Source organism: Schistocerca serialis, chromosome 3, assembly GCF_023864345.2.
Source record: "Schistocerca serialis cubense isolate TAMUIC-IGC-003099 chromosome 3, iqSchSeri2.2, whole genome shotgun sequence".
Taxonomy (NCBI): Eukaryota; Metazoa; Arthropoda; class Insecta; order Orthoptera; family Acrididae; genus Schistocerca; species Schistocerca serialis.
Window position 1 is genome coordinate 451419563 of NC_064640.1, and position 12643 is coordinate 451432205.

Genomic DNA, 12643 nt, shown 5'->3' on the forward strand with positions numbered 1-12643 from the left:
CAGTAGGTACTGGTGATGGTTTAGTTCTTCCACAGATTGAGAAGGGGAACCGAATTTACTTATTCCCACGTGTTGAGAATTCCTTAGATTCTGCTTATATGTCCTGCAGAATGTCCTACAGGTTTTCGTTGTGACCAGGCACATTATCAAAGTACTAAATCGAACTTCCACTTGGCAAACAGGCAGATATGGATTCACTCCTGTTGGAAATGAATCCACCACTCTCCACGGATGTACAGTGCAGTTGCCATCACAAAGTGCCCTACTGTTCCTTAAGCAACCTACAATTGTTTGGAGACAGCCCTTTCACAGTACAGTTGCTAGATAATGTAACTAATGCTCAGATTATGTGTAATAGCAAAAACAGCAACAGTGGACAAAATAGGTTGCTTAACATATTTACTGTTGTATTCAACAAGATGACAGCACCAGAAACTGTAAATAACATGCCAAAAAGTGAAATGAAATAATGATTTTGTAATGTTTAAAAAACTGTTATTTGCAGATAAGCTGCAAACAGTATTTTCAATGTGACACTATCAGCACAAAATAACTGCTATCATTATGTAAGATAACTACATAACAGTATAATTATCTTACTTTCCCAAATAGCTTTGTATGCCTAAGATATATGAAGGTGTACGGACAAATATTCTTTCAATATGGTATCTGCAAATAAAAAAGGAAGAGTGAGGGTGGAAAATGGCACTGGTGGTACACTATACACCCTCTGTCTCATATCACATGTCGAGTATGTAGATGCACGTGTCAGACTTAATTTCCTCACCCAAGGAGCAAGTGAATGCTCATTGCCATAGTATATGCTAGCCTCTATTAGGAAATAAGAAACACAGACTGTGAATCTGTATAGGTACTGAAATTAGTGCAGGAGACTCAGGATAAATTATTCAAGAGTGTGTAGATTAATTTTATTTGAAGATTAATTTTATTTGAATGTTAAATGTCTGGGAATTTTGTCTGTAAAATCTGAGTATTCATAAATATATGAGGAATTAAAAACCAGATATAGCTTCAATTCAATTTACTCTTAGAAATCAGATATATTATAAATCAGACAGTGTTGTTAAACATACCTGGACCAAAACAGCTGAATGGCAAAGTGCTTCATTGAGGGTAAAAATAATATTACTGACAGGTAGAACTCCAGGATCATGTCCCCATGTAGTTACCAAGAGCTTTTCATATTTACAGAATACAGCAGGTAGCCTCTTAATTCGAGAACCTGTAAAATCCAGAGAGAATAGATGAATAGCATGAAAGTGATTATAGTTACTTCAAGCAATACTTGTCATTTTGCATCAAAATGTTGTTATAATGCAGTCAATGGAATGCTTTCACAAACATACCAAAACATCACTTAACTTTCAAAAACACAATTTCCTTCAGTGAGACAGAGTCTTTCCTTCTCATCCTCTTCAATAAGTCTCCTCTGACCTGGGGTTCTATGCAACTTTTCCACAATCCTCCCCCATTTCCTAAACCTCACCAGTCCTTTTTATTCATCTGTCTTCCTTCCCCTTCAATCTTCCTATGGGTGGAGGAGCCCATGGCTCCAAAAGCTTGTACATGTCATTAACTTTTATGAGTTTTCTTCTGCTGCTGCTTGGTGAGTAGATTTTTGTCTATCTGGTTATATTTTCAAAAACTGATTATTGTCATTGCTACATTATCATTTAGCATTAATCATATAATCACCTACAGTTGCCTTTTTTTTTTAATTTTGGAAAGTTAAAGAATGGTTTTTGCTGTATAATACCGATCTTTGTGTGTAAGACCCCAACTATCAAGTGTATCAGTTGTCAAGCAGTGGAGTAGTAGTTGTTAGGAGGGCTACTGGACAAGTAATGTACTTTGACAAGCAATGCGATGATGAAATGTTGTTGAACACAATGTATGAAAACTAAGTTTTAGTAAGTGCCAACATATGTGCTGCGTCTACAACTGTGTTGGGTGCCAACTTCTTGCGTATTTTTCCAGCACTGATGAACACAGGAGCAATGCTGGTAATTTGCTTATTGTGTATGGACAAATGAAGTGGATTAATTACAAGCACTTTTCTGGCATGCCAGCTACTGCACAGTTGTGTACATTGTGGTGATCAAACAGTGAACTGGTGCTACAAGCTAACCTACAGTATCACTACGAACTGTGTGCGAAACTGTTAGTGCAATTCCAGGATCTCATAAGCGTATGTAATGTCAAAACTCCTCACAGATGGCAGTAAATGTATATAACTGACAACCACAACACACAGTATATAATGATTTCACTGTCACCATATTCAAATAATTTTTCCCCGGTTTCCAAATTTTATAGTAAAGGCTTTAAATAAACTTCCTTTTTAATTTACTACATCCCATAAACTTGGAGAGTCATATAAAAAGTAATGATTTTCTAAATAAGTTGTTTTGGATATTATATTTAGATAATGAGTAACTATTTTCAGTACCTCTCACATATAGTTCAGCTCACTGTTGAAATAAGGGCTGCAAATTTGCTAGTCTAAAACTTTCCACAGTGATTCTGAGTGAGAATTTTCAAATCTGTTTGAAATACCATTGCGTCATTTTTACAACTGTAGCAGAGCCTATGTGTACCTTTTCATGTTTTCCACTTTCTACAATCTTATTCTTGTCATTATTTTTCAGATAATATAATGCATATTTTTCTGTGGTATTTTCAGCAGAATTTAGTGGTACAGATATTTTTAATAATTTTTTTCCAAACTAAATGTAAAGTATTTTTATTCTACTTAACTTTTCAGATACAGGCCAACACACATGCACAGTTAACAATTAAATGCAAATGACAAATATTCCAATCCAAAATAAAATGTGGTTGGAGTATATTGTGAAAAGAGCTGCATCACAAGAGTGTTGTGATTCAGTAGCAGAACTTTCAAAATGAATTTTTCACTCTGCAGGGATTGTGCACTGTAACAAGCTTCCTTTGGAGTTTGGAAAATAAGAAAGATATACTGACAGATCGGAACTGAGATGAGATGTGAATTGTGCTTGGCTTGCTCAGTTAACTGCTTTGCCTGCAAAAGGCAAAGTTCAAGGTTAAATTTGTTCAAATGGTTCAAATGGCTCTGAGCACTATGGGACTTAACATCTGAGGTCATCCGTCCCCTAGAACTTAGAACTACTTAAACCTAACTAACCTAAGGACATCACACACATCCATGCCCGAGGCAGGATTCGAACCTGCGACCATGGCGGTCACGCGGTTCCAGACTGAAGTGCTAGAATTGCTCGGCCACACCGGCCGGCCGTTAAATTTGTAACACACTGGGTTAGTGTGATCTATTTAACAATTTATGGAGTTTACATGGTAGTCACCATGTGCGTAATATAGCACTCGACACTCTACAAATATGAAAACAAGTACTGTAATTATTTGTAATGACCATGCAGAACAAACATTCTAGTGTGGTATTGTATATGATGTTCAAAAATTGTATTCATCTTTTATATCTTTTTCATATTTTACAACAAAACCCAAAAATACCTCTCTCTCAATCCTTAATAATACTGTACTCTCTGTTCCCACTTAAAATACTTGAAAAAATTCTCTCTCTTCTGCAAATAACATTCAGTCAATCTCATATAAAGAAGTGGAATGCATTAATAGTGACAGAAGTATGAAAAGTATTATCCTCATAAGAGGAATTTCCTATAGCAAAGGTACACAAAAGCTAACTCCCATACGACATTTGTGTCTAACACCTGTAGAAAGATATCTGAAGGTATGAACATTCTCATAAAATAAGCACTACTGCTACTGCAATTTGTGTGTTAATTTGACATCCAAGCTGAAGTTACTTCCTGGTTTACCACTGTATAAAGTTCTTGCTGAAATTAAGCATGTGATAATTTTTGTAATGAAAAAAAGCTGCAATGCATTAATTACCAGGCAGAATACCTTCTTTAACATAATGTCACATTAAATTCTTACCTTTCACTAGAAGTAGAGATGGAGGACCATATCCAGTAATATAATATATGAACAGTTTAAACCACACACTATTTACTTCTGGAATAGCAGGTCCTAGATGAGGTGGCATACAGCTGCTAATTGGTCTTATTTCTTTACTCAGTGGCGCCATCGAAACAAGCAGCCTGCAACACAAACACACAGTGTTTTCCTTTAATGATCTGCAAATATAAAGAAGAACAGAGAACACATGAACAGACACCAGACACGTGTGTGTGTGTGTGTGTGTGTGTGTGTGTGTGTGTGTGTGTGGTGGGAGATCAAGAAACTACTAAGGTGTACAATTCAACATTAAATTGTATGTTCTATCATCATGAGAATTTTAATTGTGATCATTTCCAAAATAATTAGCAAAAAAATACAACCATACTGCCCCCCTCCCCATTCCTCTTTTTTCCTTTCTTTCAGATAGTGGAAATACTGGCATTGTGGTAAGACAAGGTTCTCATAAATCTACGGAATTGTTCTTGCCAAGGTCATTGCCAATTTCATTTGAATCTTTTTTTTTCCTCTAGGAGTGAAATTTATTTTGTTTTAGCTTGTCAAATCTGCTATATTACCACAACATATTGTGTCAGTACACCCTTTAAACATGCTACAAGAACTTAAGTGATGTTTAATGATTTGATTAGATTCTAACATAGTTGCATCATTCCTAATGGAATTCACTCTTGTATAATTTATTTTATTTTAGAATCACTAATAAAAAGAACAGAATTTTTTTGGGTTTAACATTCTCTCAAAAGGTAGGGTCCTCACTTAGAACTAACTCTCTCTCTCTCTCTCTCTCTCTCTCTCTTTCTCTCTCTCTCTCTCTCTCTCTCTCCCTCCCTGTGTGTGTGTGTGTGTGTGTGTGTGTGTTTAAGACAGCAGATTTCTGTCTTTGAGTGTCTAATAGCAAATGATGGTCTTCATATCTAGAAGTTTTGTAGCTGATGGACAAAATTGTCCAACTCTGGAACACATGGCCTGGCATCTGAAGTACTGTCATCAGATGGTTAATAAGTTTAATGGTGGCAGACAAATGCTGGTGTTGAAGAAAATATGGATGGACAAAAGATGGCTGTACCAATTTGTCTTAGATAAGTCATTTACGTGGATATTTTCTGGTAATGTTCATAAAAAAAAGTTAAAATAATTCAGAATGTAGCGGCCTACCTTCCATAGATGAATGGACTCACATAAGGCATTGGCTGATATGCTCTCGATGTATGTTGATATTAAACAGAGAGACTGGGATACAATACAGCCCATTGTGACATTTGCATACAACACAGTGTAGCAAGACACTTCAGTTTATACACCATTCTTTCTGTTCCACATTCACCCTTTTATCCTCACAGACCTCCGGAAGTTTGACCAAGTCTTTGTTCGACATGATACTGCGTGCAAGCCCCTGCAGTCACTGTATGATGGAACATATCCAGTCCTCAGCAGGATGAGAAAATGTTTAAGGTTGATGTTATGAGTATGCCAACTACTATCTCCATTGACTGCCTTAAACCTGTTTTCTGCACTTCCTATGCTGGTACAAACAAAACATCTGATAGACCTATCACAGACATGACAGAATTACCTGGCACCCATCACACACAAGCCACAACAGATATTGGACATCAACCATGCTGACTCACCAGCTGCCTTGGCAAAACCTGTTGTCATGCAATGTGGAGGTCATGTCCACTTCAACAGAACATATCGTTAGCATTTGGAGGGAGGAGGGTGATAAAGTGATTGTGCACCATAATGACATATGTGATAAAGAGGTAAATTGATTATGCTCCACAAAATGATTGCTGACACATGTTTATTCTTTGTTTTATATAATTATTCCTTGGCTTTGTCTTTTGATGTTTTCTCAGGCTGTTCTGTGTCCTTGTATAATACATTATTAAATGTTGCCAATAAAGTGAACATATTTAAACCACAATGGTTCAAAAATTTCATGGAACAATCTATATGATGGGAAAGTTTTATATTTCACAGTAGATTCAAAGTTTGGAATTGGTGTCTAGCACCCTCTACCAATTACTTAAGTGGGAATTGTGGAGTAATTATGTCACTGTAGAATAACTAATGGTGTTGAAAAATCAGCGGAATTCACAAAAAATAACAAGACTCAAGGACACAACCTAGCACCTGTCAGGTTCTATGAAACAAAACTGTTATTGAATTATTTCCACTCTTGATCATCATTTACTGCAGATCACTTGAGCAAATAACAGTTCCCAGTGACTGAGAAATGACCCAAGTCACACTTGTTAACAACAAAGGATTACAGAACTTATAAACTACACAACTTCTCTCTCTTTATAGTGTAATTCTACAAACAAATTTTTAAGTCCAAACATAATAATACATTTAGAACAAAATTACATTCCCCATGGTTAAACAGCACAGACTGCAAAAACATTCATCATGTGAAATTCAATATGCACTTCACAAGGCATCCAAAGGATTGTGGTTATGAAGGAAAAGTGCAAGGTGAAGTTACCTCTGACACTAGACTTGACGGTAGAATGTTTCCACGATCAGAGATCATCACACGTGGTACTCCGTGATGCAAAATGATGTCCTCTACAAGGACTTTGCAATTTCTGGAGTTTTGGCAGTCAGCACAGCTTTGATGACAGCACAGTGCGTGACATGCCCCGGACATAATTGTGGCATTTGCTTCCATTGACATTCATTACAGTGGTTCATATAGAATCTAGCAGATTGCTAGATACTCGACCAGTGATAGCTGAGTTTGTTCTGTCTAGTTTTCAAGAATACCAGGTGACCAGATGTTGAAAACACCATGGAAATACTTCAGGATAGCTGGCTGTATATGAGCCGGGATAACTAACAACGATTTCTGCACCACTGGATCGCAGTTCCTCTTATACAATGTTCCATCTATTAATTAGATTTGTCCTTTGGTTGGTTCCTCATTCTTCAAAACTTGTATGGTTTTCAGCAATGTTGGACCTTCCCTTCCGTTCAGCAGCAACATAATTTAATGCAGAGATGACTGAGACTTCGTCCACACTGCAGTGTTCCACCACCTTGCCAGTCAACCTGATGGATCCTCCAGGCTCATGAGGCAGCATTGAGAATGGTAATCCATGACAACAGTGAATGGTTTGCCAAATAAACATGGATAGAGCTTGCTGATGGGTCAAACAACTGCAAGGCACCCTTTCACAGCTGTAGAGTAATTATTTTTGGACACAGAGTACTCTGGAAGTATATACTATCGCCCTTTCAGCCTCTTCCTGAATTTGTACTAGAACTGTCCAAATCCCAAAACCACTAGCATCAGTATGAAGTTCTGTCTTGACTTTGTCATACAATGCTAAAACTGGAGAAGATGTAAGCACCTCACAAGAACAAGGAAACACCTTTCTTGTACCTTGTTCTGGGACTATGTGGCATTCCCTTGCAGTAGTTCTTGCAAGGGACATGCATTGGAATGGAGTCCTTTAAGAACCAGCAGTATTACGAACCCATTCTCAGGAAACTTCTCACATCACAAGCATACCACAGAGTTGGAAACTCTGTAACTGTTCTTATTTTCTCTGATATGTCTGTACTCCACTGCCATTCACTTGTCACAAGATTTTTATTTCTTGGAAATGAAAAGGCACTTTTTGGGATTCAGGCAGAGACAAGCATTCTCAACACATTTCAACACAGTTGTGTACTTCAAATGACACTGAAAATAACAACTGTGTCATCCTGATAGAAAATACGCATCGTCCATTTGAGGTGTTGAAGCAAGCTGTCACAAATTCAAAGGTGGCTGGAGCATTACATAGTCCAAATGGCATTACTTTCAATTTATAGAGGTCATCGAGAATTACGAAGACAATCTTTTCCCTGTCAGCCTCATCAATCTTGATTTTGCCAGTATTCTGACTGTGTGTCTGTAGTTTAGAAATACTTTTCTCCACTTTAGATTTGAAAGCATCCAAAACTGATGCTGGATAGCTGTTAGTCACTGATGATGTTCCTCAGCTAGGGTATATCCTAATGGTAGTTCAATAGTAGCTTCCTCTTCTGTGTTGTCTGTAGAGGTAGCAGAGCACACTATTCTTCCTCAATGACCCCAATATGCACCTGCTGAACTGGTTCGGTTCCCTATGCACATACCTTCAGCGGTGAATTGTGGATGCTCACGACAGTAACCCAAACTTCCCATTGACCACCTACAATGCTAACGATCATCACTGGCATGTAGATTTCTTTTGTGAGCCTGATTAGCTTTGTGCAATCAACAAATGCTTCACACTTGAACTGTAGATCTCAACTGAAGACTGAAACTTGTCTTGATGATGATGTGGTAACAGTATCTTCAACAGTAAACAACTGCACAGAGTAATCTTTGTTATGTGTGCATGCTGGAATAGGTTCATCAATCTGGAGCTCTGATACTCCACAGTCAATGACTGCATGCAATGCCTGCAAGAAGTCCCATCCACATTCTATTAAATGACAAATTCAAAATGCTGTGTTCTGTCACTTATAGTTATTCCTGTAATACATATCCCATTGGCTGGACATACAGAGCTACTGTAAATGATTCAATTGCAAAAGTATTACATGTACAAATATGGCTGATGCATGAACAGAACTGTAAACTCACGAAGTATGTATTTTGCACTCCAAAAATATTCTATGAGGCCCCTCTGGTCACATGACAAATACCTAAACAGTAATCAAGTTTGTTCCATACTGCATGTAACAACACCCTGTCAATGGTTATCATGGCAGCATTGATGCATTCTCGCAGTTGTCCCAGTGTTCTTGCATACGGGAGTATGTAAATGTGGTCCTTAATGTACCCCCAAAGGAAGTCACAAGGCGTTAGGTCATGTGATCTGGGGGGGCATTTCAAGGAAAGAGAGCCACATCATATTCATCATTTGGTCCCCTCCACCAAATCAAACAACCAACCATATTCACCACTATACCCAATGCAGCGAATGGAAAGTTTGCCATTTACGTAGCGACGAACATCGATGCTACTATGAGGGGTTGCCCCATCTTGTTGAAAGATGAAATTCTTGGAATCAGCAGTCAGTTGTGGCAACAACCACTGATAGTTATTCACATCAAGGTAAAATGTACTCATCACAATCTTCCCACAGAAGAAAAACAGCCCATACAGCTTCGTCTGTGACACTGAACATGAACTTAGCCTTCGGCAAATCTGCCCAACACTCCCACATTGGGGCGATTAACCTTTCCAGAAAAATAAATGGTGCTTCTTCACTGATCATCTGTTTGGAGGCAAAATGTTCATTCTCAAGTGCTTACTGCATTGTGGTGAAAAATGGAAGGCACTGGCAATCTTCCAATTTTAATTGCTGCACAAGCTGCAGACAGTACAGTTTGCAATGTAACAGCCATCACAAAATCTTCCAAACAGTTTGCTGCGGTATTCCAAGTTTGTGGCTTATGCAGACTGTTGATTCTTTTTTTTCAACTGAAAACTTTCTCTCACCCTCTCCATGGTTGCATCTGGCACACATCGTCGAGGGTACTTTTCTGTTTACAGAGACAACCAATGTCCCTAAATTGCCGAGACCAATACACCATGTTCTGCTTACTTGGCAGTTCTTTTACGTAATTCCTTCTAAATGCATGCTGCACTGTTGTAACAGACAAATATCTCGCATACTGCAACACACAAAAACTCTTTTCTTGCTTCGTCACAATTTTTTCCAGGCACTGCACTCATAATGCTAACTGGTGGGCACAATGCAAACTCGGTGAGTTTACAGTTCTATTCATGCATCAATCATATTTGTACATGTAATACTTCAGAAACTACAGAACTCTGAAAACAAATGAATCATTTATAGCTGCCTTGTATTTCCCGTTTATGATCTTCAGCAGTGTATTTTCCATTTGTGACCTTCAGCACAATCGCTTTCATATCGTGTAAAACAATCTTCTTTAGCTGATGATGATAAGCGTTCCACATTACAGAAATAGAAGTCTAAATCGAATAGTGCCCAGACTGGTTGACTGTAGATGAAATTGCATGTCATCTTGGCAACTGTCATTCATGGAGTAGACTCAACTCCATAGACAGTCATCTCACTTCATTTTCCTAAATTTGGTGGCTAGGCAAGCGGCTGGTACCTTCGTGCAGTTACAGGGAAAAGCTACAACATGCCGAGGGTGACAGGGAAAAGCTACAACATGCTGAGGAGTAACCTCATCCAGGGTACAGTAATGAGATTTGTCCCACAGGTCAGCTACATTCATCTGCAGTTGACTGTTGTGATGGTTGATGTCTTGTGGCATAGTAGTCATCAAACACTCATCTCCTTTCTCTGCAGTAGTGCACAGTGTGTCTGGGCATCCAATGAAAACAGAATGGCATGTTGTCTTCCATCCTTCAAATGTGTGTTTTTCTGTGGGACATTTAACTTGGTGGAAAAGTTAGTTGTACCTGCATTGGTCCAAAGTAGGGTTGTTGTTCAATTGGGGGGGGGGGGGGCAGGGGGGGGGGGGCGGTAAGTCTGAGCCCATTCTTCATGATGTGCTCAACTGGTGGTGGACACTCATGCCACCTCTTGTTCAATATTCTCTATTACCTCCCTACACGTGGAGTTGACACTCAAGGGTTCTATCACAATAGATACTCAGTCCAACATTTCTGGCTGCCCTACATTGCTGTATATCTTCTGATACAGTCTGGTTTATAAGAGAGGCGAGCTCATGGTGATCTACAACTGCTACAGGGGCCTCATTTGGGAGTCGGCTTTTGTCTCACTCTTTTCTATTACATTTTCTTGATTCCCTGGCACCACTTGATGAATTACTCTGTCATTGTGACATCCATTATCAGATGATCTCAATAAATGTCTTCTGCAACTCCTTTCATCAAGTGTGAGATTTAGTCAGCTTCTGTCATATTTGGATTCACAATGTGGCATAGGGTGAAAATATTCTACATGTAAGAGATTTAGTCAGCTTCTGTCATATTTGGATTCACAATGTGGCATAGGGTGAAAATATTCTACATGTAAGACCGTCATTTCTCTGTGACATTGGGCCCTGTTCTTAGATTGTATTCCTGCAGCGTCGACTTACTGATGATTGTAGCCAAACGTTTGCTTTGGTTCAGCCTGGAAATTGTTCCAGCTCTTGAGCTTTTCTTAGTTGTTTTCAAACCACTGGTGGGCTGTACTGCCTAAATAGAAGTGCCAAACACATCATGCAATCCCACCTGTTGTGTATGGTGGCTCGGGTGAATTCTTTCACTGAATTTGATGGGACCTAACCAGTGTCTTCAAAGAACACTGATGGATGCCTGATGTACAGCTGAATTACTGCTGGCTTGGAGTCCACTGGTCTCCTCAATATACACATCTTAGTAATGACTTACTGCTTGTATTCTGGTTCCTGTCCATGTAGGCAACAGCTATTACATTGTCTAACTGGAGCCATAGTGTTGCAGATGCTTTGAAGTACCTGGCATCTTCACCTAACAATGTCATGTGGTATCCACAATCAAGCCCAAATCCGAAACCAGGGTTATCAGAGAAGTACAACATTTAGCACTGATAGCAAATTTGTTACAGACACCACCATACAGTCAGAATATAACTGCCTCCTGGACAGAGATTGCTGCTATATAGGCACTGAAGCACCAAAGAAACTGGTATAGGCATGTGTATTCAAATAAACAGATATTTAAACAAGCAGAATATGACACTGTGATCAGCAATGCCTGTACAAGCGTTTGGCACAGTTGTTAGATCAGTTAATGCTGCTAGAATGGCAGGTTATCAAGATTTAAGTGTGTTTGAACATTGTGTTATAGTCGGCACTAGAGCAATGGGACACGGTATCTCTGAGGTAGCCATGAAGTGGAGATTTTCCTGTATGACCACTTCACACGTGTACCATGAATATCAGAAGTCCAGTAGAACATCAAATCTCCGACATCCCTGCAGCCGGAAAAATAGCCTGCAAGAACGGGACCAACGACAACTGAAGAGAATCATTTAATGTAACAGAAGAGCAACCCTTCTGTAAATTGTTGCAGATTTCAATGCTGGGTCAACAACAAGTGTAAGCTTATGAATCATTCAACGAAACATCATCAATATGGGCTTTTGGAGCCAAAGACCCACTCATGTACCCTTGATGACTGCATAACACAGAACTTTACACCTTGCCTGGGCTCTTCAACACTGACATTGGATTGCTGATGACTGGAATCATGTTGCCTGGTCAGACGAGTCTTGTTTCAAATTGTATTGAGCGGATGGACGTGTATGGGTATGGAGACAACCTCATGAATCCATGGACCCTGCACATCAACAGGGGACTGTTCAAGCTGGTGGAGGCTCTGCAATGGTGTGGGGTCTGTGCAGTTGGAGTGATATGGGACCCCTGATGCGCCTAGATACGACTCTTGACAGGTGACACGTATGTCTGCATCCTGTCTGATCACCTCATCCATTCGTGTCCATTGTGCATTCCATCCTGTCTGATCACCTCATCCATTTGTGTCCATTGTGCATTCCAACGGACTTGGTCAATTCCAGCAGGACAATGTGACACCCACTATGTCCAGAATAACTACAGAGTGGCTCCAGGAACACTCTTCAGAGTTTAAACA

The 12643-nt window shown here is 39.2% G+C and overlaps 1 protein-coding gene across 2 annotated transcripts in view; it reads right to left on the reverse strand.

Annotated features, from left to right (window-relative positions):
* LOC126470351 (protein FAM91A1) overlaps positions 1–12643 on the reverse strand; it is a 164085-nt gene that overhangs the window by 43802 nt on the left and 107640 nt on the right. For both annotated transcript variants that reach the window (XM_050098139.1, XM_050098140.1), the window contains exons 9-10: positions 3979–4142; positions 1095–1243 (exon numbers count right to left, since the gene is read on the reverse strand). In XM_050098139.1, coding sequence (XP_049954096.1) covers positions 1095–1243; positions 3979–4142 — 313 coding nt within the window. The remainder of the gene's footprint in view (positions 1–1094; positions 1244–3978; positions 4143–12643) is intronic.